A 25,486-nucleotide genomic window follows, 5' to 3' on the forward strand; every position below is an offset into this window, starting at 1 on the left:
TGTATGACTAACCTATTTATAATAGTTAAAAAAATAATTAAATATATATATATATATCAGTTCGGTTCGGTTTGGTTCGGTTTCCGAACCTCAAAAACCGAAACCGAACCGGTCAGATTCGGTTCGGTTCGGTTTGACAGTTTCGGTTCGGTTTTTTTCGGCCTCGGTTCGGTTTGGTTTTCGATTTTTTTCGGTTTTCGGTTTTTTGAACCCACCCCTAATTTCAATGGTTCCAACCACTCATAAAATAAAAATAAAAAATAAATAAAATAAAAAAGAGCTCTCTCTTTCTCTCTCTCTCCCCATTTCCCTCAACAACGGGACACCTAGGGATGAGTTCGGTTAGGTACCGTTTGATACGCAGAAGAGACGGAATGAGACGGGACATGACAGAACAGGACGGAACGGATGATGTAAATATTGAAAAAGATAAGGAGAAATTTTGTCATAAAATATTATAAATTTGTGTTCCACAGATGTGGAACGGGTCGTTCCAGGAAAAGAGGTGGAACGAAAAATTAGCCAAATTTCGTCCCTGACAATCCGTTCCACAGTTTTTAGACGCAACAAACGTGGGACGGAACGGCCCGTCCCGTCCCACGTACCAACGCTACATTAGGTAACCGAACCGAAACACATGTACCGACTACCAAACCGAAGTTTTCGAAATGGCTATTTTCAGAACTGTTTGTGGTGTTGAGGTGGCTTGGAGGTCGTGATGCGAGAGCGAGATGGAGATGGACGGCGGATATGGAGGTCGTGCATGAGGCCATGGTGGTGGCTTGGTCGGAGAGAGAGACTCGATCTGCAAGTGGGGTTGCATGAGAATTTAGAGGAGATGAGGATCCTAAAGAGAGGTTTGAATATTAATATGGGAGGAGAAAATAATTGTGGTGGCTGAAATGCAATGGTGGTGATAACTAAATTGCGGTGGCGGTGGCGATAAGGGGGTGGGAGGAGGAATCTTGGTGGTGGCGGTTGGGGGCGAGAGAGAGAGAGAAAAAAATATGGTGATGCGGCGGCCGGAGAAGTTGCTGAGAAGACCAAAGTGAGGGCGTCAGAGTCGAGGGAGGAGGAACTGATATGTGGTGGCTGAGCGAAGACCTAGGAGAGAGGGTTAATTTTAACGAAAGGCTGACATTAAATCTTAGGGAAATCCAACGGCTAATATTTACTTAATTCAATAAATAAAAAATAAAAAATATTTTCATTTTGGATCGATTTTACTGAACAAACCCTTCATAGAAACCGAATACCATACTTACCCAACTGTTCAAGATTGTCGGATTCGTTTTTTTTTTCTGGTCAGATTTTGGTCGGGTTAGCTTTTTTTTTTTTTCGAAGTTTTAACGAAAAATCCACGGTACTGTTTATTTTAACGAAAAATCATATCTTTACACTAAAAAGTCAAACTTGGTACTATTCACTTTACCCTTTATTTTGTCCTTATCATTAAAACTCAAAGTTTTCAAGTCATTTTCATTAGTTTTCCTTTTTTTTTCAACCCTAGGAACACCGAGGATTTTTTCCATCTTCTTTTCGATTATAAAGAAGGAAAGTGTTATTCACACTTTTTTTTACTTCACACATATTTGTTAATTTATTGTTTTTAATTTTTTTTCAATTTATTCGATTCGACGGTAAAAAATGAAGAGATGTATGTGAAAAGTAAAAATAATGTATAGATAACACTATCCTATAAAGAATTATAATGGTTGGTAGGAGGAGGATTCTTTACCCTCCTAATCTCTCTACCCTTCCATGTCTTCTTATTTGAATGGTCACGGTTAAGTCATGTCAACATCTTATATTAATTTTTTTTTATAAAGATAATAAGACAAAAAATAATGTGTAAGAAGAGGGGATGAAAAGAGATGAGAATAGGAGGGTAGAGAATTCTCTTCCTTCCTGCATATGATTGCATAATTTTGCATGCTATTCTTTCTGTATTAAGAATCAAAGAGAGAGAGAGAGAGAGAAAGAACAGTGAAAAGTGATATTTTCTGTTTGATATATGGTTAGGAGGTGGATTGTATGCCCTCCCATTTCCATACTTTTCTCATCCTCTTCTGTTTTGTGTAATCACAATTAAGTCACGTCAATATTTTATATTCCTATTAATTTTTGTTTTATTATTTTTATAGAAAAATCAATATAAAATATTAACATATTTTAACCGTGACCACATAAACAGAATGAGATGAGAAGAGTATGGAAATGGGAAGACAAACAATCTACTCCTACTCCATTCTTGTTTACTTATGCTGGCGTGTACTGCTAGTTAAGTATATAAACAAACGCAATTTGACAAGAAAAGCTTGTGAGCACAAAGACCCCACGGGATTGATTGGTGGAGATCGTACAAAATGAGTTACATATGAACAGTGCATCCCAATAATTTACACTTACTTGACATCACCGTACAGAAGTTCTTTGTACAAGACATCTGTTGAATTTTATGTTAGTAACATGGTGGTACATTAAGTTCCAACATGTTACCAATAACATTTCACAACTATTTTCGTATTTTGACAGTAATGAAGGGTTGGGGACTAAATGGGGTCTTGTCAATTAATTTGAGATTTAGGTTTGAATCTTAGCAAACTCCAAGGTTTTCTTGCCTTGCAACTTGTTTGTTACATAGTGTTTACTGTATTCTCCATGATTGTATCTTCTATACTTGCATGGGTTGTTTTCATCCACCAATTCTGCCATTGGTCCAACCTCTATCTCATAGCTAGGAGCATAAAATGTCACAATTGAAAGCCTGTCTTCCTCCTTGTGTGTCACTGCTCTATGCTCCACACTCTTGTATTTCCCATTTGTAAGAACCTGCATTTCATTTTTCATGTTAGAAAAATAACAACAATCAAAATGCCACTTTTTAATAATCAATATCAAGAATTACGCAAGATTAGCTCATCAGTCCAAAGGCGCAAAGCACCCACCCTTCAATTCCGAAAAAGAGGGTGCCAATCCTTTCAGGAGCTTCCTGCTTGTCCTTAAATTACGAGACATTTTCTTATGCAACTATATTTTTACTCACTTCTATGGTGTCTCCAATGTTGATCACAAGTGCATTGGGAATGGGCTTAACAGGGACCCATCTGTCATCTTTGAGGATTTGAAGTCCCACTGAGTTGCCCTTCCCTTGCTGCAAAACTGTGAGGGCACTCCCATCTGAGTGTGGACTTAGTCCCAAAACTAGGTCAGGTCTTGAACATGGAGGGTAGTAGTTCATCCTTAGGGCTTGCACAGCCTCCCCAAACATCTTCTCAAACACATCACCTTTCAATCCAAGGCTCATGGCTATGTATTTCAGCAGATTCTGGCACAGCTTCCTCACTTCCTTTGAATAGACCTCTACACTTTCACTTGAGTGGGGGAAAACAAAAGAAGGAAAAAGTTTTAGACTTTAGATTTTAATAATAAGAAAAAGAAATACTTGGCCCTTCCCAATAGATGGACACAGTTGACCCATGAATATAAATTTTTTGCTTTGGTTCTTACAACTATTATTGTCATTCTAAAAAATCATTATTCAGTCTAACTTTATAAAAACACAAAGCAAACTTTTATGCGTAGAGGAGAGCACGATGAACTTTTTCGAGTGTTAATAACAGTTTTCTTGAGTTTTTTATTAATTATATATGTATATGTCAAACTGTGATTTGCATGACAATCAATATGCCTAAAAAGAGAACATATTTTGAAGCGTGGAAGAAACTTTTACCTGAAATTTTCTGGGTTTGTTGGCCATAACATGGGGTTTCTTATAAAGTTTGGTACAACCCCAAGAGCAAACATGTTGCACCAGTCCAATTTCTGGTCTTCTGATAAAACAAAAGCCTGGCCATATCCCTGAACTGTCCCAGGAGCCATCGCATACTTCTTCTTCTCCTCCAAAGGCAGCATGAAAAATTCCTTGGCCACCTTCTCTATGCTCTCGAGTATACTCAGATCAATCCCATGATTAACCACCTGTCATAAAATAGCCACAACAGACCAGTAGTTAGCTTCCATGATTTGCCATGTTTTTCTGATGCAAGCATTATTTCTACACTAATTCATCTAAATCGCGGAAATGGAGTATGAGAGATTGAAACTTTGGTGTAGAGAGGAGATCACATTGCTCTAACCAACTTGGCTACACCCAGATCTGCATTATCATGTTTTCCTTACAAGTAAACAGAAAAAGAGAGTTGTGTGGAATTTTTACCTGGAAAAATCCCCAGTTCTCACAGGCATTTGCAAGCTGGGAAATCTCACTTTTGATTTCATCTTTGGTCCCTTTTGCAAGCTTTGAGAAATTGATGGTGGGAATGTCAGTGGAGCATGGCATGGGAGTGGCAAGTGCTGGCCTCTCAGTCATGTCCCTCACAAATCTCTCAGGAATAATAGAAGGCTTGGATTTTCTGAGTTCTTGGACATCGTCAATGTGACCAACCTTGATGGGATAAATGGGTACAGGGGCCATTGGGGAGGAAGCACAATTTGGAGGTAACAAACTAAATTCTCTTGATTTGGTTAGTTTGTATTTGATAGCTCTCAAGTCTTGTAGAAGCCTGTATTTATAGGGAGAGAATCATTGATGTTAGGCACCTTGTTATGGTCTTTGTAACTTAATTTTGTGTTGTTACGTCAAACATTGGGTGTGTGAGCTTGTGGGGACCTAGATTCATGCACTTTCTAAAGTTAAGTCATACATGTAGCCCCTTGGACTAAGGACCAATCAAATAATTGGCTAGTATTGTATAAATTTTTCGGTGTCTGTCACACTGCTAAATGATGTTCTTGATTTACTCTTCTATAATACTTGTCTACTTATAACAGTATGTCGATATCTTTTTTTTAGAAGGGGATTAGCTGTGGCAAGTCCATATTTTTAAGGGCCGAGAAGACTCACATAGGTATTTCAGCATTTCTCTTGTTACCATTATGCAATTCACTAGCACCAAGTAACCGTGTGTTAGTGTCTACTTATTACTACCATATCATAACTACATAAAATATTAGCCATATCGTTTACATAAATTATATATAATTCATGAATTGATAACATCAAGTAACCGTGTGATTGTTAAACCTGATAATTTTCCCAAAGCATCCTTTATTTATTTTTATGGTATGGCACATGATGCAATAATTGTTGTTCTTGTAACCTGTAAGAGAAAGGAATCTAAGTTCCAACAGTGTGGTGTGGTGGTGGTGGTACAAGCAATTGTCTATTGTGGCAGACTTATATGGGTGATAGTAGTAGGGGCCATTCTCATTTTTGCAGACCAAATCTAGTGTTGTCATCATGTCTTTGTCCACCCTCATCATCCTCCGGTCACCGTACTCTTTTGCATCCCTAACAGTAATGTTAGAAAGATTAAATTTGTAAATAAAATTTTATAAATTAAATGACATAAAAATTAATGATTGGAATCATAACTATTACTTAAGCGTTGATAAACATGATCATTTCTAATTTATGACACATCATTTGGTTTGTAAATTTTGTCCACAAATTTAGGTTTCTTAGCATTACTCCACCCAAAATGAATGTGCCCTCTCTTTGGTTTTTATAATTTAGTGACAATGTCCACCCATTTAACAGTGTTAAATTGTTGTCATCTCCTTAAATTTCTTGATAAAAAAAAACACGTGTCCAAAATGCGAGTGTCCCCCCTCCTCTCGAGAATCACATGCTCTCTCTCCTCTAATCAGAGTGGGATTTTCATACTTTTTTTGTTGTACTTTTTATGTTTATTTTAGAAAATTGTTATTAACACTTTAAAATTCTCATTTGGCACTTCAAACTTTCTATAATTATAAGAAAAAATACACTTATGAAGAGTGTAAAATGAAATTTTTACAGTGCTAATAACAATTCATTTTTTTTATCATTTAGTTTATTGATTAGACTGAATGAGTTAAAAAGAAATTAACTGACAAACTTAAAACGAAAGTGCATGGGATTAAAAGGGAGTGGGGAAATCCAGAATCACTCCCTTTATATCAACTACAAGGGCAATCGTTTTTTTTACAATTTAAAAGGCTAACTAGTTTATAAAAGGTCATAATATACTTGGTTAATTAAATTTTGGTGAATGTAAAGAAAAATTTGGACACAAAACTGTAAACAAGTCTTTGTAATCAAATGTTTTTGTGAGTTGTCAATGAATGAATTCGAACTACGGCTTCTACAATTCAACTTACCTGTTACAGGTTTTTTACATGGTATCATCCTTTTTGCAGACCAAATCTCAATTGGTATTCAGATGCCTTCATTTTTGCAGACCAAATCTAGTGTTGTCATCATGTCTTTGTCCACCCTCATCATCCTCCGGTCACCGTACTCTTTTGCATCCCTAACAGCAATGCTAGAGAGATTAAGTTGGTAGATAAAATTTTATAAATTAAATAACATAAAAGTTAATAATTGGAATCATGAACTATTACTTAAGCGTTGATAAACATGATCATTTCTTATTTATGACACATCATTTGGTTTGCAAATTTTATCTACAAATTTAGGTTTCTTAGCATTACTCCACCCAAAATGAATGTGCCCTCTCTTTGGTTTTTATAAGTTAGTGACATTTGTCCACCCATTTAACAGTGTTAAATTGTTGTCATCTCCTTAAATTTCTTGATAAAAAAAAAAACACGTGTCCAAAATGCGAGTGTCCCCCCTCCTCCCAAGAATCACACGCTCTCTCTCCTCTAATTAGAGGGGGATTTTCATACTTTTTATGTTTTTTTTAGAAAATTATTATTAGCATTTTAAAAATCTCATTTGGCACTTCAAACTTTCTATAATTAGAAGGAAAAATGCACTTATGAAAAGTGTAAAATGAGACTTTTAGAGTGCTAATAACAATTTTTTTTTTTATCATTTAGTTTATTGATTAGACTGAATGAGTTAAAAAGAAATTATCTGACAAACTTAAAACGAAAGTGCATGGGATTAAAAGGGAGTGCGAAAATCCGGAATCACTCCCTTTATATCAACTACAAGGGCAATCGTTGTTTTACATTTTAAAAGGCTAACTAGTTTATAAAAGGTCATAATATACTTGGTTAATTAAATTTTGGTGAATGTAAAGAAAAATATGGACACAAAACTGTAAACAAGAGTCTTTGTAATCCAATGTTTTTGTGCGTTGTAAATGAATGAATTCGGACTATGACTTCTACAATTCAACTTACCTGTTGCAGGTTTTTTACATGGTATCATCCCTCTCTCGATCCTGACCTCCTTCCCACCATGTCAACGTCGGCCTCCTCTCTTCCTGGCCCCAAGGTGGCACAATTTCTTAAACTTTCCGAATGCGACCAAGATGAAGTCCAAAAACACAATGAATTGAATTCTACAACTTGGAAACACCCGCCCCCCTATCGATATCTTTTGGAGGAAACTCTACCCCCATAAAATTGCTTCACTCCATCACGACACTTGTCACAAGTTTCATTTACACACACACACACACACATAAATACAGACATTTGTTTTCATCAATCCATGTATGACCGAAGCTAGGGCACACCATGTCATGCAATAATATAGTTCTGTAAACTTTTATAATATATACATACATACATATATATATATATATTGTTGTAAAATAAAAACTTAAAATATAATTTCTTTGCAAAAGACTACCAATTAGCTAAACTAACTGTCTCCATTTAATCGGGGGAGGAGGATTTGAGTTTGACTAACACAACTGTAAGTTTGAATCCGTTTATAGCAAGTTTGATATATCACGATAACTTGACTCATACTATTTTTGTAAATAGCTCTTCATTTGTATAGAGAAAAGAAAAACAAAATTATCATGGAAAAATAAGGTCAAAACAAAAGAAAATATTTTCTTAAAATAATCTGAGGAAGGTGACGATGAATATGCTAAAGGTAGACAAAGAGATATTCCAAAGCAAATAGTAGAAGGTAAATAGTAATGTATAGTTTGATTTTGCCATGCAATTTGGTTCCCTTTATTTAGCTAGCTTATATTTCTTGTGGTCGATTGCTAGTTGTAGATATAATTAGGATTTTGCGATCTCGTAATTTTTTTATGTAATTTTTGTTTCTTTCAGATTTATGTCTCGTTGTCAACTAAAAAACATTTATATGAATGGGTGCTTTTTAATTATGGACGGCAACCTACATAACACCATTGAGAATTGAGATTGGGAGATGGTGGTGCATGATATGTTTGATTGTTTCTTTCTGAAAAGATAGAAGACTTAGGCACCGTCAATCTCAATTTATATGATTGATCTTGTTGTTTGCGCAAGCAATATCAAGCCAGTTTTTCAAGGGCTAGAAAGAATCGTGCACCGATGCAGTCCATCAATTTTTAGGAGCTAGAAAGTGATGTGCACATGTGCAAAAACTTCAGATTGCTAAACGAGATTCTCTTCAAATTGAGACTTTTTATAAATTCTTTGCAATCTCATGTTTTTTGTATTATGTTTTATCATGTATGTGTGAAAAGTAAAGTTAAATTGTGAGGTGACACATAATCCATATAGAATTCTACTTTGAAAGAATCTCGTAAAATTTTCTACAAGTCAATGTTACCACTCCTTAGTTTATGTCACGCGTACTACACTTACATTTAAATATAGGTAGTTAATATTTTTAAAATTTGTTTCTTTTCTTTCCACATATGTCCCTAATTTAATATTCCAAATCTTAACCATACCATACTGTTCATTTTCTTCATTAATATTAAACATTTCCAATTCGTTAAGGACTCCCTTGCTTTTATTTGTATTTTTTATTTTTTTATACAAACGATACTGGCTAGACTAATGGGACATGGGTGAGAGGTCTTAAGTTTGAATTTCGTAAATAACGAATTTGATACCAAATTAGATTGTCCATTGTGTGGCTTAGCCGAACTCCCCCTCCCTTAGTGTAAAAATATTGGTGTACTAAAAAAATGGCGGGTAAGTCGGTTAAGCCTCACAAAAGGCTAGTAAAAATGTGGTTCAAATTCGACTTTGATAATAATTGAACCACATCTTACTTACAAGTGAAGAGAAATAACATTAGATCGTAATAAAAAAAAGAAATTAAATTAAAAAAAAAAAGAACAAATTGTAATGTTTAATATTAATGAAAAAATTAGAAGTATTGGTGCGATTAACATTTGGGTTATTAAGTAGGGGCATATGTGAAAAGAGGATAAACAATTGAGTGGAAAATGCAAAAAGGAAAGGTAAGAGGGAAGGTAGTTAGAAATTATTATTGGTTACCAAACGTCGTCGTTTGACCGTTCACGTTATAAACCAGAAAGATCCCTCGTGTGTGAGAGCGCGCGAGACAGATGAGAAACCCGTTGAACCAAAATCTCATTTTTGCCTTCACCGCCTCAAACCTTTCCCGCCAAAATAAACCGTCAAATTTTCATCTCGTTGAACAGCTCCGGCACTGTAAAGATTCCGGCTCCGCAGAGTCACTGCATTCCGCCGCTATAAAATCCGGTTATTTATATGACACTTTCACCACAAACCATGTCATCAACTGTTATGTCAGGCTCCGAAGAATCGACCTTGCAGGCCAACTGTTTGATGAAATGCCGGAACCAAACGTTGTGTCGTGGACCTCGCTCATGGCCGGTTATGTCGACACGGGTCAGCCCGGAATGGCTCTCTGGCTCTTTGGGAAGATGCCCGAGTGTTCGGTTATTCCCAATGAGTTCACATTCGCGACTGTGATTAATGCGTGTTCGATCCTTGCTCATCTCAGAACTGGGAAGAAAGTTCATGGGCTTGTTGAAGTTTTGGGTTTTCAATCTAACCTTGTTGTTTGCTCTTCGCTGGTTGATATGTACGGGAAGTGCAACGATGTCGATAATGCTCAACGGGTTTTTGATTCCATGAGTTGTAGGAATGTTGTTTCTTGGACTTCAATTATTTGTGCTTATGCACAAAACGCGCAGGGGCAGGAAGCACTTCAACTTTTTCGAGAATTTAATCGATTGACGTCGGAGCGCCCGAATCATTTTATGTTGGCTAGTGTTGTCAATGCTTGTGCAAGCTTGGGTAGATTAGTTTCTGGGAAAGTTGCACATGGATCAGTAATTCGGGGTAGCCATGATTCAAATGATGTGATTGCAAGTGCACTGGTGGACATGTATGCTAAATGTGGGTGTGTTGAATATTCTGATAAGGTTTTCCGGAGGATTCGGAATCCTACTGTAATACCCTACACTTCAATGATTGTGGCTGCAGCAAAGTACGGACTTGGGAGAATGTCTCTTCAACTCTTTCAAGAAATGATCGATAGAGGAATAAAACCAAACAATGTCACCTTTGTTGGGGTTTTGCATGCTTGTAGCCATTCAGGGCTTGTAGATGAAGGCCTCCAACACTTGGAATCTATGTTTGAGAAGCATGGAATATTACCGAATGCAAAGCATCATACGTGCGTCGTTGATATGCTTGGTAGAACTGGCCGGCTCAACGAGGCTTACGAACTAGCCAAATCTATCCAAGCAGAACCAAACCAAGAGGCCTTGTTGTGGGGCACGCTTCTTTCGGCGAGTAGGCTTCACGGAAGGGTAGACATCGCTGTTGAAGCTAGCAGACGGCTAATAGACTCTAACCAACAAGTAGCGGGTGCATACGTCACATTATCAAATGCTTACGCATTGAACGGAGAGTGGGAGAACTCTCATGATCTTAGGTCAGAAATGAGGCGTACTGGAGTGCAAAAAGAACCCGGGTGCAGCTGGGTTGAGGTCAAGGACTCAACTTACGTATTCTACGCCGGAGATGTGTCATCCTGTGCGCGGGGGAGCGAGGTGGTGGCTTTGTTGAGGGATTTAGAAGGGAAAATGAAACAAAGAGGGTATGTAGGAGGGAGTTTGGGACTGGTCTTTGTCGATGTGGAGGAGGAGGCCAAGGAGGAAATTGTAGGTTTGCACAGTGAGAGATTAGCGTTGGGATTTGCGTTGATAAGCATACCGAAAGGAGTGATCATTAGAATAATGAAGAACTTGAGAATGTGTAGGGATTGTCATGAAGCTTTCAAGTTAATTAGTGAGATTGTTGAGAGGGAATTTGTTGTTAGAGATGTTAATAGATTTCATCACTTCAAAAGTGGTTCCTGCACGTGTACGGATTTTTGGTAATTAGTATCCAGTTTGTGTTTATATACTTAATGATTACGGATATTTAATATTGATCCCCGGAAGGCAATTTTTCTCTATGCAGGATGTCCAGTCTTTCTTAAAGACATTGCGCACTGAAGAAACCTCGCTTCTCAATTTTTCGTTGACTACGATCTCATTTATTGACATGGTTGCTTAAACACTTGAAACCTAAATAATAAACGACACCAAAGTTGAAGAAAATTGAGAAGATTTTTTCAAGACGTCCCAAATAGAGAATCTCTTTCTCCCAGAGGACATGAAAAACCCATGAATTCTCCAAAAGTAGCAAAAGACGTCTGACCCTTGCATTGCCTTAAACAAACAACGTTTCCAATCTCCAAGTTCGGATTAAACTTCTGCCAAATTCACAAGCAGCCATCTTTCCATTAACAGTCTAATGCTCATCACGTCGGAAAGTTTTCAAACAGAGATCTCCTACTCCGGCAGTCCATGAGAGCTGTTCAACCATACGGGGCTGACGCCTCGAGAAAATCTTCAAGAAAGAAAATAAATTCCACAACTCAAAAGAATTAAAATGATGATTAGAACAGATAACACCGATGATGAAAAAATGCTGATAGCTGTATTATTACTTTAATCGTTATTGTTTATGTACGATAAATAGTGCACAAATCCTGGAGGCAACACTGAAAAGAATACTCAATGTTGGAGTAAAAAGAAAAACAAGAGAAACAGAAAATACATGTAAATAACCAGCACCTGCTGCTGCCAGCGACCAAAGTCAGCACCAATCAAAACCGGTAGAGTAACACTGATTCGATAAAACCTGTATACTGTGGAAAGTATCCGGCTTCCTCATCATAAAAGAACAAAACTAGATATTAATTCAAATCTACATATTTAACGTTTCAAGGCAAGAATCAAATCAAGAAAAAGCTTGCCTATCTAGCACGACTGATGTACTACACCTACATCACAGAAGAAAGACCGTTATCTTACTACGTTTAAAAATAACAGAAAGAACTATTCGTATATAAGCTGACAGAATAACAATCAACTGAGAGAGAGAGAGAGAGAGAGAGAGAGAGAGAGAGAGAGAGAGAGAGAGAGAGAGAGAGAGACCAACACCACCATGGAATTATGGGAGAGTGGTTACTGAAAGTGGTGTACACAGGTATGAACACCCTTAAGCATGGCTGCCTCTACAAAACTTTATCGCTAAACATATCAAAACGGAACTCAGCCATTTAAATTTGTTGTGCACTGAAATTCAATATAAAGCAGCCATATCAATCACCAACATGGATAGATCTACAATTTTGCGAAACATAATAGGTAGAACCTCATTCGCTCATTGTAAATCTAACGCTGATAACTCAACAATCAATGGTGACATTGGCAAAATACAAGCTTGCAAAACAATGAATGACACCACATGGAATACAAGTGAAAGTAGCATGAAAACCAACAAGTTGAGTGCCGCGGAAAAAATGAGTATGTTCACTCAGTTGATGCAATAAGCAAACCAGTCTGACCAACACCAGGACCATTTGAACTGAAAATACAGTCACGGCTCATGAACCACAGCATAAGATATTATTACTGATAATAGAATAGCAAACTGCAAGCTTAACATAAACCAAAAACAACAACAACAAAGCCTTTTCCCACAAAAAGGAAAATTATATTTCTAAGTTACTCATGAGCAACAACTCCAACCGAGAAAAAAGAACCCCTTGTAAATTTTTGAAACTAGATATAGAACTTCAACTCTTAAATCTCAGTGTATCACAAGTAGATAGCATGAATTGCGAAAAAAATTTCATGTGTACACATCAAAGCACAAGTTATTGATGCAGAAGTAAACTGACACATCCTACCGCATACAAGGAAAAATTTATTATTAGAACAACACATGAATAATATAGGGTAATTCTTGCAATAGAAAAACATTTGAAAACCTGTTTTTCTTACACCTGGAAGTCTTGAACTCACATGCAGCGATGGTCCTAGAGTGTACTCCACCACGTAGGTCACAAGTCTGAACTTCTCAGGGGTTGCTCAACCAAAGTTCTTTGATTATCACCTACACCAACATAAAAAAGTTCCAAGGTAACTTCAACATATTGATAAATACATTACTCGAACGACTCCTCCCTTGTTGCCATTAAAGTGAAGTAAAATATTACATACCTGAAGATTTCATTCATGCGTCGGTCCTTGGAAAGCTGGCACAATCAACAAAAGCTTAAGCTTTTTTTCTACAAGTATAAGGGGAACCTTGCCCAAGAATTTGGTTTGCATTCCATCAAAATTTTAATAAAACAAAATAAATGCTTGATAGAGCATTGACCAGTCACCACTATATCAGTATTCAACCTTCTCAAAATCGTTGCCTAAGAATATTCTTCAAATCCCTATAGACATTTTTTAAACCCTCAAGCTCCAAACTACAGGAGCCCAAAAAAACATATATAACTGAACTATTACAATATCTCCGAGCTGTGCTCCCGAACAATTAATTCCTCTTTTCCCAACCCATGAAAACTTATGGCTGAGCATGATGTGCCCTTGTCGGTGTCAAAAATAGACTTAACTTGCAAAAAAATACATTACAAAAATTGGTAATCAATCTCACTTTGTACACATGTACAGAAGAGCAATGAACTGTCAGTAACCAGCCTTCTATGAAAATTTTCAAGTGAAGGTCCAGGCGGGCATCCTTTCTCCTTTTTTTTCCTGATGCCTGCCTTCTTAGGAGAGAAATCATGAAAACGTTCAATATATACAGGGTTGACTTAATCTCTGGCACCACCAAATTTGGATCGACTTATGGCCTCCATTGCAAGCTTAACCAGACGGATAAGCTCCTCTAAATCTTGGAAGCTGAAATCCATGACCCTCCTAATAGAAGAAATAGAACCATTCTTATGTGCATCTCCCAGTTTTGTGCAAGCAGCTGCAAAAGCATTCTGGGATTTCCTTGAGGCTTCCATTGCAAAATTTACATCATGTGTCTGCAAAATAATATATACTCATCTTAAAACCATTACCATATACTTAAATCTGTGCGAAAATATCTTACTGGTCTTAAATGAGATGGGATGACCTACGAATTTATAATCCAACCAAGTACTTTAAAAAACAGAAGCGAAAAAGAAACTAGAATGAGCCTACTGTCAAAACCCTGCCAACTAAAAGTCCTAGATATGCACTGAGTTAGCTGTCAATTAAGAAATAATCAACTTTCAAGATAATCACAAGTCACTCAAGATGCTTATAGGAAAAAAATAGGCTTGCTTGGAAGCTTTCATACAATAGTTTTTTTTTTCTTTTTCTTCGCTGAAACTCCAATAACAATTGGCTAATCTAGGAAAACATGCAATACCCAGTGGCTGGAAATTTTAATTCAGCTTCCTAACACTTTTATCCAGTATACATCCATGATTCATAGTACTGAATCTTTGGTCCTGAATAAGTGAGTATCAAAATACCTTGAAAGAACAATTCTTAGCAAGTTCATAAAATTCATATTGAGACCGAGTGCGAGACCGAATCAACTTACAAAGTCAAGCAGCCTGACAAAATTAGAGCGGTTACGAGCAGCAACAACATGGTTTCCAAAAACATGAGAACCAGCTCCGTTGGACAATATAGACTTTTCTGCCATCAATTGGTTGTTCAAGTTATCTAAATCTGATGCAGAAGACGATGGAGACTCACCTGAACAGAGAGTTTAAAGACAGGGAAAAAAAAAAGTTGAGTTGTTTGATATTCTTTCTCAGTAGAAAGGTCAGAAGACACCAGATTTGGACCTCCTGCTGTTTTTATCAACAGAAGCTATCAGGTACATTTTTATCAGAAATGACAGATAGATAATGGTAGATATTTTATTATTAGTTATATGATAAATATGTTTCTGCAAATAACAATAACAGACAGTATCTCTAAAGACTTGACATTTTCAAGTAAACATGTAGTGAATTGTAAGTGATAAAAGCAAGGGGACCACATGATTGTTCAGTAACATAAACGTTCAAACTAGAATAAATAACCTATAACTTGAAATCGCAACCATCTCCTAGTGGAAGAACAAAACTGAAACTTGACATGAAATCCAAAGATTATTGCATAAATCATTCATAACCTCCTTACCTAGAGGAGCCATATTGAAAGTCGCTTGCAACTCACGCCGATCTCTGTTTGTACTAGAATGTTTACAGTAAACCACCCTCATGTATGCCACCTCCATGCATTTATAAGCCAAGGCAGCAGAAGCCACTTCTTTGCGGCTTTCATATTCATGGGCACATAATCTGTGAATTCAAAAGGTTCAGCACAGAGCCAAAACCGGCTATAGGAATGCAGAAACAAAAGCTTCAAAACTGTATGGTACATTACGTATTTTATTAAAATTAAAATGGGCCATCTCTGCATTAAATAATAGCTAATTGAATCTATTAGCTGAGAAATAAGTCATCTGGTCGAGAAACATCTATTTCTCTTAAAACTGAGAGCATTTAACTTACTCGCAAAGTTTAGCTGTAGTACTGTACACTTGCAACGTAGTTATGTCTCCATGTTTGCCATTCTCACTACTGCAACTTTCTAAAAGCACAGCTCCTTGGAGATACTTCAGGGCAGCTTGAAAATAAGCCTCACTACTTTCAAAATCAAACCCAGAGTTCTAAAACATAGTAAAAACACAGTATGAGTTAAGAGAACAGAAAAACAAATTTGTATCCATTATGTTATGTACTAAAGATAAGCTAAAAGTCAAATGAGAACAGGAAACCTTAAGATAATCAGCATAGTCTCTAAGCCTCTTGGCTTCTATCAAGGTATTAGTAGCAGTTTGGCCTGAGGAGTTTCTCACAGGACTTGGCGCACTGACATCTAATGCTCTCTGTTGATCAGGCATGAGATGTACTAAATTGAAATTAACTCCATTCTTGTTAGCAGCAGTCCCAGCCTGCTTTAGTGACTTTGGCACATCACCATTGACAACGGTATCAACTGGAAGCCCTTGAAACACTTCTACTCTCTCAGATGCTGCAATAGGTTGGGGGCAAAGAGATGGTGTTTCTTCTTTCCTTTCACCTTGGCAATGTGAAAACAATTGTGGTTTCCCACATCTTGACTCATGTTGCATCTGACCGCCCTCATGATTCTGAATCAGGTTCTGTTGCAGGGCGCCCTTCCTATTAGGGCCCTGTGTAGAACTAAACTTCACATCTGACACATCATAGTCCTTTCGTTTTAGTTGAGTTTCCACTCCACTGTCACTTGACCCATGTCCTGCATTATCCCCCCTACCAATATGATAGTTTTCATCCTTGACCTCAACCCACTTAATGCTACACTTATCAGGAAGATCGTGTCTAATATTATTCCCTTTTTCATGAACATAATTGGGTTCCATCTCAGACACATATCTTTGACTCTTCTTCAAGTAATCATTCACTGGATCAGAAACCTTCATCCTGTTCCTATCCAAATTAGAAGTGCCACTTCTAACAATGTCCTTAGACTGCAAACAGGAACCCTTGCCAGATTTTTGCACACAAACAGCATCTCCAGAGTGGTTCTTGTTCTCTCTATCATCTTCATGTGAATGATTCATGACATGCTGATTACTGAGGCACTGACCATTTTCCAAACCATCATCATTACCACTGAGCAAATGGCTATTCCAAACTTCACAAGAAGGTTTGGCAGTGACATTGAATTCACCATTGGCATCTCCATCCTGGTAGCCTACTAATGAAAATTTATGGGATTCAGTATGACTACTACACAAAATTGATTCCTTCTTGGTTGTCCCCAATCTATCAATGTTACTAGTTCCATCCCCGCCCCAGCATCTTTCGGAATTATTTGTTAAAGGAAAACCACCATAAGCGGAATCATCTATCCCCAAAGCATCTCCCCTTGCTGAAGTAAGCCTGTCTGCATTGGAGGTCCTCAAAGGAGATGAAGAAACTGATTCTACAGGTGAGCCTTTTACTTCTTCAAAGTTAACTCTAGTTTTATAGGAACCTGAAACCTTTGAAGAGCTTGAAGTGGCAGCCAAAGAAACATGCCCGGATCCCAAATCCCTTCCCAATAAATTTACACCATTGAATGTTTGTTGAGATGCGTTCTTTTTACTATGTTTCTTGGGTTGCTGGTCTTTTACAATACTCCTATCCTTTTCCGCAAGATGAATTGAATGAACTTTGGTGCCTGACATGACAATCTGGGTTGCTCTGCTTTTTCTATTTGATCTATCATCTCCATTGCTAGTACTAGACTCTTTACGATCAGACTTCAGAATCCTGGACTTCTTCTCCTTCCGATATCCGCTTTCACCATTTTCCTCCTTGGTACACACCTTCCCTTCATGCCCAAAATCTTGAAATGTCTCCACATTATTCTGAGAATCCTGCCACTCTCTCATCTTTCTTTTCTTCATGGAACTATCTCTAGTACCTGTTCTCACGTCCAAAGCCCCACCATGCAAGGAGACCCGAATTTGGTCTTTCAATTTCTTTGCAGAAACTTGTAATTTGTACTTGGCAGGCTTGGCTACATCCTTTGTGTCTTCAGAATGACAGAGGTCATTGTATTTGGCGTCCTGACCACGTGCCTGGTTTAACAAACCAGCACTTGAACCAACACAAACCTTTCCAATGTCAACATTAGAATTCGGGTTCTTATCAGCTTGCCCCATATCTCCTCTCTTCGGTTTCTTAGAAGTTCCAAATGTATGCTGATCACCCTCCTTGTTTTTCAATCTTACTGCCTTGGCATTACCTGCAGATATAGAACAACCCAAATAAATACAGGCACTGGTTACTACTTTTGCATAAACGTGTTATGGCAGTAGGAAAGGGAAACTTTACAGATAATCGCATACCTCCACTTGTTTGCTTCTCCTTCTGCTTAGGTATGCTTTTTTCAATTCCCAAGTTTTGCAGCTTGCTCAGATGTCGAGAACTAGATTTCTTTATCAGATTTGATTCTAAAGGAGGCTGGTTTATGTCATTTGAGCTTATACTTTTTACAGCTACTTGCAGGTGGTTCTTTGTAGAGTTCAAGAGACCACTTCCATTACCTGCATTTGGTATTTCCTTTGAACCATGTATCTTCTTCCCTTGATTAGACATGGCATGAGAACTGAGATTCTGATCATAATGTAGGGCATCAACTGCAAGTACTGCAGATGCTGTTCCATTAGCATGAGTCTGCAGCTTATTTATACCTTCTGAAGATGGCATCTGGTATAATGCATAGAGTGCTTTGGTTGTTTCCTCTTCACTTATGTCACATTGATTCATCCCGGGCCTACAAAATAATTTCAATACCACATTGAAAAGGCAGCAAAACAGGCACACATACGCTCATGTGATTACTCGAATATCTGAGTGTGTGTGTGTGTGAGAGAGAGAGAGAGAGAGAGAGAGAATGAAAAAGAAAAGGTGTGCAAATGTTATTGTCAACCCCAACAATGAGAAGGAAGCTTACAGCCAATTAAGCATGCTACACAACCACTTCTCAGGGAGTTGCTCCGGCTTAGTACCGTAGGGTAGAAGCCGCCACGTATGACAACTATCACAGCACACCCAATCTTCTGCTATAATGACAGGAGCTGCAGCTGCAGGTACGAGCTCCAAAGCCAGTCCATTTTCCTTTGTTCGTTGGCACGGAATGGGAGCATCTTTTGACAGTAACCTATTCTCGGACTTTTTGCCACTCAATTTTTCCTTTGGTTTATCCAAACATGCCCTCCCTTTTATATCAATATCAGCAGCAGGTCTTTCTGCTAGATCCACTTTATCCCTTTGTTCCAATCTTTTGCCCCACACTTCGACTCTTTGATTACCACTGACCTTATCCTTCTTTGACTTTGACTTCTGAATTTTTATATCAGATGGACGAACACCATGACCTCCACTCAATTTATCTGTTGGTAATACACCTATTTCAAACTCCATGCGTTCCTTTGTTGAAATATTAGGTGGCTTTTCACTGGTTTGATTTTCCTTTGACTTGATCTTGCCCTCGGAAGATAGCTTTGCTCTCTTGCTATGCACATTAGTTTTTGCTTGTTCACATGATGGACCTTTCTTACCAGCATTGCGTTTGGGCAGGTCATGCTCTTCCTTGCATTTGTATACATCAGAATCATCTTTTGCGGCTGAAATCTTGTTACCCTTGCACTTGACATCATCCCTGAGATCAACTGGAAAATCCTGATTAGATATCAACTCAAATGACTCTTCCTTCACTAATTCAGAGGAAGATAATTTTCCTTTCACCTCATTCTCATTGGCCTCCCAGGAAGCTTCAGGTGTCTTACCAATCACTTTCAAACAATTACCAACAAATACTGAATTGGACAAAGGTGTCGCTTTCAAGTCATTGGGCACATGCTCCTTGTCTTCTCGACTCCCAGCTTCTGATTTCTTTTTCATGATAATTTTCGTGTTATTCTTGATACCATTCTCAAGCTTCAGTGCTACCGGACTTTCACCCTTCCTGGATACTTTCATTTTTATCTCCTCTGACACTTTGGCATTCCCCTGTGTGAAAACAGTATCATCTACAGACAAAGATGAATGTTCTTGATGACCCTTAGATGAAGGCACTGGTTTTTGTTGATAAAGCCTTGTCTTTCTTGCTAAGCAAAGCAAACTGTCATGGAGTGGTGATAACAATGCATCACCAAGAACAGGGAAGGAAGTCATAACCTGTTACAAAACATAAACAACGCCCATCAATGCAACAGATCATTTTAGGTCCATCTACAGCTATAGAAACTGCACTAAAACATCTGAGCTTACCTGAATAATGTTAGTGGTAGTGTCATCCACAATCACTTGAGATGGAGGTATCATCTCCTTACATTCCTCAGGGCTGTTCTCCGAAGATGAAGATGGAGAGCTAAGTCCAAGACCACTATATATTGCTACATTCTTCCGAACCGTGTTATCAGGGTTCATTTTGATTCGAACCTTCAGTGTCCTTTGATCAGTTGGATTCCCCTGTCTGTTTGAAGTTTCATCTTTCAAGGAACATCCCTCAGCTACTTGTACAAAAGGCAGGCATGAATTCCGTTTAACTGAAATATCTCCAGGGAGGACCCTTGAATTATGTGAAAAATGAGCATTGTTAGCAGTTCCAAGCCTCACATTTGGGGCTGCTTTTGAATAAGATTTCAGATTCTGAGGGGCACCCTGTATGTTAACATAACCCACAAATGCTCAACTAAAATAGAACTTTCCAATCTGACAAGATCTCAGCCATAAATAAATCCTTCCTACCAAAAAACAAATAAGAAGAATTTTATCATATACCTCTGTTAAACTTTTAGGAGATCTTGATGCGTTGTAGTTTATCTGTGGGGTCCTTGGATGAGACAAAATGGACGAAGACCTTTCATGAGATGGTAAAAAAGAGCCATACCCACCGTATTTTGCCCCTGACAGAACAGTAAAGTCCATCCACCTGATGAGTCACTAAATTTACAAGGACAAATATGCAGCACTGTCTACTACTTTCATGTATGTCACTTACCCAAAGTCTCAACAGAATTCCCGCCCTCAAAATCCTGCAGGAAATGGCCCAGAGCATTCTGAATTCTCTCATCCTTGACAAAATCAAAAGATAGTGCCGTTACATAAAAAAAATTTTTATTGAAGTGTCATTACATAGATAAAAAAAGAAAAAAAAAAAAAAAAAAAAAGACTAAAACCACAATGTCTGTACAGAAACACAAAGGGTAATTACAGAACGTTGCAGAAGAAAATCCTACTTTACTTTCATTCTTTATTTTCTAAAGACGCTGATTGTCTAAACTTGTCTTACTGTTACCTAAAACCAGCTTAGCCCATCATGGGATTTGTTCATGTATCTGGCAATCAATAACGCTTTTCAAAGTTATTTTGATAGCCAAGACGACAAAATCGAGGAAGTGAAAACTAAATGTTAGTTTCAGAGACAAACATTTGGCCTACTAATCTCAACTCAGCTACTCAGCATTTGGAAATTTATAGGGGGTTTAAATATTTTTTTATCTTGTACACTGAACAAACAAGTATTGAGTTCAAATTCACTAATGCTTTCCTTGGATCAATAACCATATAAGTAATCTATGAAGCATCAAAATGAAAAAAAGAAAACTTCGGCTCATTTAAAAACTCTATATACCACAACTCATAGTCAATAAATGGTACCAATGAATAACCCCAAGAGTTCACTAAAATAATGCTGTTGCACAATCAAATATTCAGCAATCAGCCATGAATGTACTTTTTCTATACTTGAACAGAAAATAATCTACATTGTATCTAAAGCCAGCCGAAAACACCCAGAAACTTCACTGGCAGTTTCCGAAGCATTTGTATATCACAATGCGTTGGAATACAGCGCAACTTAAAGACAACTAATTATTGCATTACGTTTTACTATCCAAGGGATAAAAATTTCTACTTCACCCTGCAAACAGTTGTCTGCAAGTCTAAAATTCCATTTCAAACTCAATTTCCTTACATTCTTATTTTTTTCTTGGAAACCAAACAAGCAGTTAAAATTACAATCCACCATTATAATACAACAGACATACATCAAAGACAGCATAGAAACTCAGTCTTAAGAACAAATTCAACACCCTATTATCTTCTTAAGATGTTCATATATTGTTAATCAACTCCAAAGCTTTCAGTAAAGATTCTAAGGAGAAATTCGAACACGAATGAATCAATGAGACAAAGATGCCCTTACAATGTAAGAGAGATCGTTGTCCGGGTCAAGGTTTCCCTCGTCATCATCCTTGTAATTGCAAGGAGCCTCGCCTTCTTCAAGCTCAGTATTATTCCCCTCCATCACAACCAACCTTACCAAACCCTAACCCTAACCTACCTCTACCCCCAAAACCCCAACCTTTTCACCCCTTCACGCACCGACCTTCCCTAAATTCCAGCATCAGTCCAATCCCCAAAATACCCTCTCCGACCCACCAATGCTCTCGGAAAACCCAACACAACCCAGAACCAGATTCTCCGATAACCGAACTTTCACAGTAGGAATTTCAAAACCCCCCTATGAAAAAAATCCCCAAAAATATTAAATAAAAATTCACTGAATTCATATTATGTTAAAGCTCTTCCGGTGGAAGTCTACGATCACCGGGTTCCAGGATCGACGGCGGAGATTGGTCGGGGCCGATCAGTGCTGATTATTGATTGGCTGCAACGGGTTTCTACGGCGGAGCAATCGTATCTGATTGATTCAATTTTACGCACACTCTCTCTTCTTCTTCTTCTCTTTGTTGGTGCACAATTTTATTAATTTATTAATTTATTTTATTTCTGCCTTGCTTTCCTTATTTTTGCCCCTTTTTCTATTTATTTATTTATTTTTATTTCTGATTTGTTTTGGTTTGCGATTTATTATTTAATAGGTAAATTATATTTTATTCCTCAGATTTGGGATCGATTTTAATTCCTTACAATATCCTTAAAATATTTCAATTTCATACATTTACTTATCATTTTATATCAATTTCATACATCCGTTAGAAAATTCTTTAAGTAAACCGTTAAGTGATGACGTGATGATGACATGGTTGCCAAATTTGTGTCACGTGGTAAAAAAAAATTTATACATTTAAAATATTATAATAATTTATCCTATTATAAAAAATAAAAGAAACCTATCTTCTTCCCGAGCACATCCATCCCACCCCACCCCATCCAAAACCCACCCTCAGGCATCGAAACGCCATGTCCTGAGAGGACGAAATCGTTATGCGCGATGTCACCCATGCAAGCCTCGTCGTCTCCGACCGCATTGGCCATGAAGTCACATTGTAGCTCAATCTTGAAGAAGCCCTAAAAGCTTCCCGATACGCTAGTGTGCAAGTGTTTGTGGGTGGGGTTTTGATTTGGCTTCAAATTTTTTAATTCAATGTGCAGGTGTTTGTGGGTGGGGTGGGAGATGGGTTTCTAGATGCTTTGTGGGGTGGGATGGGTGTGCTCGGGGAAGAAGATGGGTTTTTTTTTAATAGGATAAATTATTATAATATTTTAAATGCATAAAAAATTAATTTTTTGCCATGTGGTACAAATTTGGCAGCCACGTCATCACTTAACGGTTTACTTAACGGATTTTCTAACGGATGCATGAAATTGAAATAAAATGATAAGTAAATGTATGAAATTGAAATGTTTTAAAGATGTTGTAAGGAATTGAAATCGACTTCAAACCTAAGGGAGTAAAATGTATTTTACCCTTATTTAATTTATTTTTTCACGTATAATTTTGGCGTATGAAAGAAAGGGTGCATTTATTACGATAGCTTCAAATTCTGGGAAATCGGAGGCATCGGTTTCCGAGGAAACGACGATGTTTGCCACGTGTTTTGAGTTAGGCGAGATATGCTACCGCATACTTGTCACGCAGAATGTGGACCTTAGTTTTTTTATGGTTTCGAAATGTTGGATTGGGACACGATTACTTAAGCAACGCAGTATAACAATAACAAAATCGAAAATAACTCTCTTTTAATAAATAAGCATGTTAATCAACACTTAAGTAACAATCCAATCATCAATAACCATTTCATTTGGTTTACAAAATTTGGTTTCTCTAGCTTACTCATTTCTTAGTTAATCGTTGTCTTGTTCATCTTTGAGATTGCCCACTTAGATTTTGCATATCCTCACTTTGGTCATCCTACAAGGCTGCAACCAAGTTAAAACATCTTCCGCCATCCTATACTCCGAGATTTTTAAACGTAGAACTATTGAATGCATTTCTCAACTTTTATGTTTTTTATAGTACTTACTATCCTAAACATATGAATGAGTCAAAAGTATAAGTTAGTAAACTTAATAAATGGGTTAATTACACAAACACCCCCTGAGGTTTTTTGTGTTTTTACAAAACCCCCTTAGGTTCTCAACATATCACAAACACCCCTTGATGTTTTAAAATCATTTCATCAACCTCCCTCCATGACAAAAAAAACTCTAGCAGTCATGACATAAGTTATGAAAATATAAAAATACCCTTACGAAGTTAAACTAGTGTTTGGCTACAAGTTTTAGTTAGACCTATCATTATTTAAAAGAAAATTAAAAAAAAAAAAACCTAATAGTTCTACCATATAAAAGCCTTTGTTCACAATAGCGTGAACACAAATATCCTTCGTTGGTTGGTTTCTCCAGCCCTTGTTGCTCTAGTTGCTTGGACTAAATCTAATTAAGCTTCATTAATCAAGGTTGCTGAAATAAAGCAAAGAGCTACATTTGCCATGCAATTGAAGGTTGGTTTCATTAGAACATGTTTTTATTTGTTATTTTTCCATAATCTTGTTGTAGTGTGGTTTCATTATTCTATTGTTCCCTCACCCAATGAAATCAGAAATGTCCTTTTATAATTTTCATGTCATTGTATCAAAGTTTTGTGTGGTGTAATTTTTAACGTCTTGTAGTTCATGCTTTTGTGATGGTGTAATTTTGTATTTGACGTTGTGTTTATTCTACTTTTTACAGTGAGATTAGTTTAACAATATGGTAATGTTTGATATTGAGCTTCACTTTCAAAGCAACCCTACTAGAAAAAGCATTAACATTGACAGCGATAAGTATTCCCTTATTGATTTGTATGATCATGTTTTCTCATTGTGCATTAATAAAGAAGATGCCCGTATATGGAATTTTTGGTTGAGTTTAGGCACCCAAGTACTGGTATGCTACAAGCTATAAAATCAAATGATGATATTAAAAGTAAGTTTCAGTTATTTGAATTGCATATGAAGTTTGTAGTTGATTTGTATTTTGACATAGTTAATGAGAATGAGAATGTGGGTAGCAGTGGTGACGAGGGTCGAGTACCTGAAGATATTGGTGAAGGAGAAAACGAGTTGTTCCCATTCACGGATGATGAGGACAACGATTTGAAACCTAATATAAATGGTGAAGATGTGGTTAATGGTAACGAATATGAGGATTACACATCCAATGCTACTAGTGATTATAGTATTGATGGTTATGGACAAGATTTGGACAATGATGATGGGCTTTCTGATTATAATTCGGACTCCATTCACGACAAGGTAGTTAGTTCTGAAGATGAGGAAGAGGTTGACTGTATGAAGGGTTTGAGTAAGAGGCTATACAAGGATTACCTGTCAGGAAATGTGGAGTTGAAGGATGGTCAAGTATTTAATGATATTAAGCATTTTCGGAATACACTTTAAGACTATGTTATACAAAAGGGATTCGAAATTCATCGAAAAAAGAATGAAAGAACTCGAGTTACTACTGTTTGTAAGGTATGATTCATTTTCATACTATTTATAGTATACATGTTTAATATTATTG

At 37.2% G+C, this 25,486-nt stretch overlaps 3 protein-coding genes across 3 annotated transcripts; 1 reads left to right on the plus strand and 2 right to left on the minus strand.

Moving 5' to 3' along the window:
* Positions 1-2,303: 2,303 nt before the first annotated feature.
* LOC126595318 (protein SRG1-like) lies at positions 2,304-4,551 on the minus strand. Its single transcript, XM_050261652.1, has 4 exons — positions 4,220-4,551; positions 3,734-3,981; positions 3,047-3,374; positions 2,304-2,832 (listed from the first exon to the last, which is right to left on the minus strand). Exons 1-4 carry the CDS (start codon positions 4,475-4,477, stop codon positions 2,584-2,586), a joined length of 1,083 nt encoding a protein of 360 aa, XP_050117609.1. The 5' UTR covers positions 4,478-4,551; the 3' UTR covers positions 2,304-2,583.
* A 4,767-nt stretch (positions 4,552-9,318) lies between these two features.
* LOC126596437 (pentatricopeptide repeat-containing protein At4g15720) lies at positions 9,319-11,160 on the plus strand. The gene has a single exon (XM_050263023.1). It carries the CDS (start codon positions 9,327-9,329, stop codon positions 11,133-11,135), a length of 1,809 nt encoding a protein of 602 aa, XP_050118980.1. The 5' UTR covers positions 9,319-9,326; the 3' UTR covers positions 11,136-11,160.
* A 2,238-nt stretch (positions 11,161-13,398) lies between these two features.
* On the minus strand, positions 13,399-22,449 carry LOC126596436 (cysteine-tryptophan domain-containing zinc finger protein 3-like). Its single transcript, XM_050263022.1, has 11 exons — positions 21,882-22,449; positions 20,676-20,748; positions 20,456-20,580; positions 19,943-20,335; positions 18,624-19,849; positions 18,016-18,443; positions 15,913-17,912; positions 15,647-15,804; positions 15,273-15,433; positions 14,683-14,840; positions 13,399-14,134 (listed from the first exon to the last, which is right to left on the minus strand). Exons 1-11 carry the CDS (start codon positions 21,981-21,983, stop codon positions 13,916-13,918), a joined length of 5,043 nt encoding a protein of 1,680 aa, XP_050118979.1. The 5' UTR covers positions 21,984-22,449; the 3' UTR covers positions 13,399-13,915.
* Between the last annotated feature and the right edge of the window lie 3,037 nt (positions 22,450-25,486).

The sequence above is a fragment of the Malus sylvestris genome, chromosome 13 (genome assembly GCF_916048215.2).
Source record: "Malus sylvestris chromosome 13, drMalSylv7.2, whole genome shotgun sequence".
Classification (NCBI taxonomy): domain Eukaryota; kingdom Viridiplantae; phylum Streptophyta; class Magnoliopsida; order Rosales; family Rosaceae; genus Malus; species Malus sylvestris.

Coding starts and splice junctions, on each gene's coding strand:
- LOC126595318 (XM_050261652.1), bottom strand. CDS start 4,477: ATGGCCCCTGTACCCATTTATCCCATCAAGGTTGGTCACATTGACGAT. Junction 3,982..4,219: donor AGAACTGGGGATTTTTCCAG/GTAAAAATTCCA, acceptor ATTTTATGACAG/GTGGTTAATCATGGGATTGA. Junction 3,375..3,733: donor ACAAACCCAGAAAATTTCAG/GTAAAAGTTTCT, acceptor CCCCCACTCAAG/TGAAAGTGTAGAGGTCTATT.
- LOC126596437 (XM_050263023.1), top strand. CDS start 9,327: ATGAGAAACCCGTTGAACCAAAATCTCATTTTTGCCTTCACCGCCTCA.
- LOC126596436 (XM_050263022.1), bottom strand. CDS start 21,983: ATGGAGGGGAATAATACTGAGCTTGAAGAAGGCGAGGCTCCTTGCAAT. Junction 17,913..18,015: donor GGAGAAGCAAACAAGTGGAG/GTATGCGATTAT, acceptor CTATATCTGCAG/GTAATGCCAAGGCAGTAAGA. Junction 15,434..15,646: donor ACTACAGCTAAACTTTGCGA/GTAAGTTAAATG, acceptor TTGAATTCACAG/ATTATGTGCCCATGAATATG.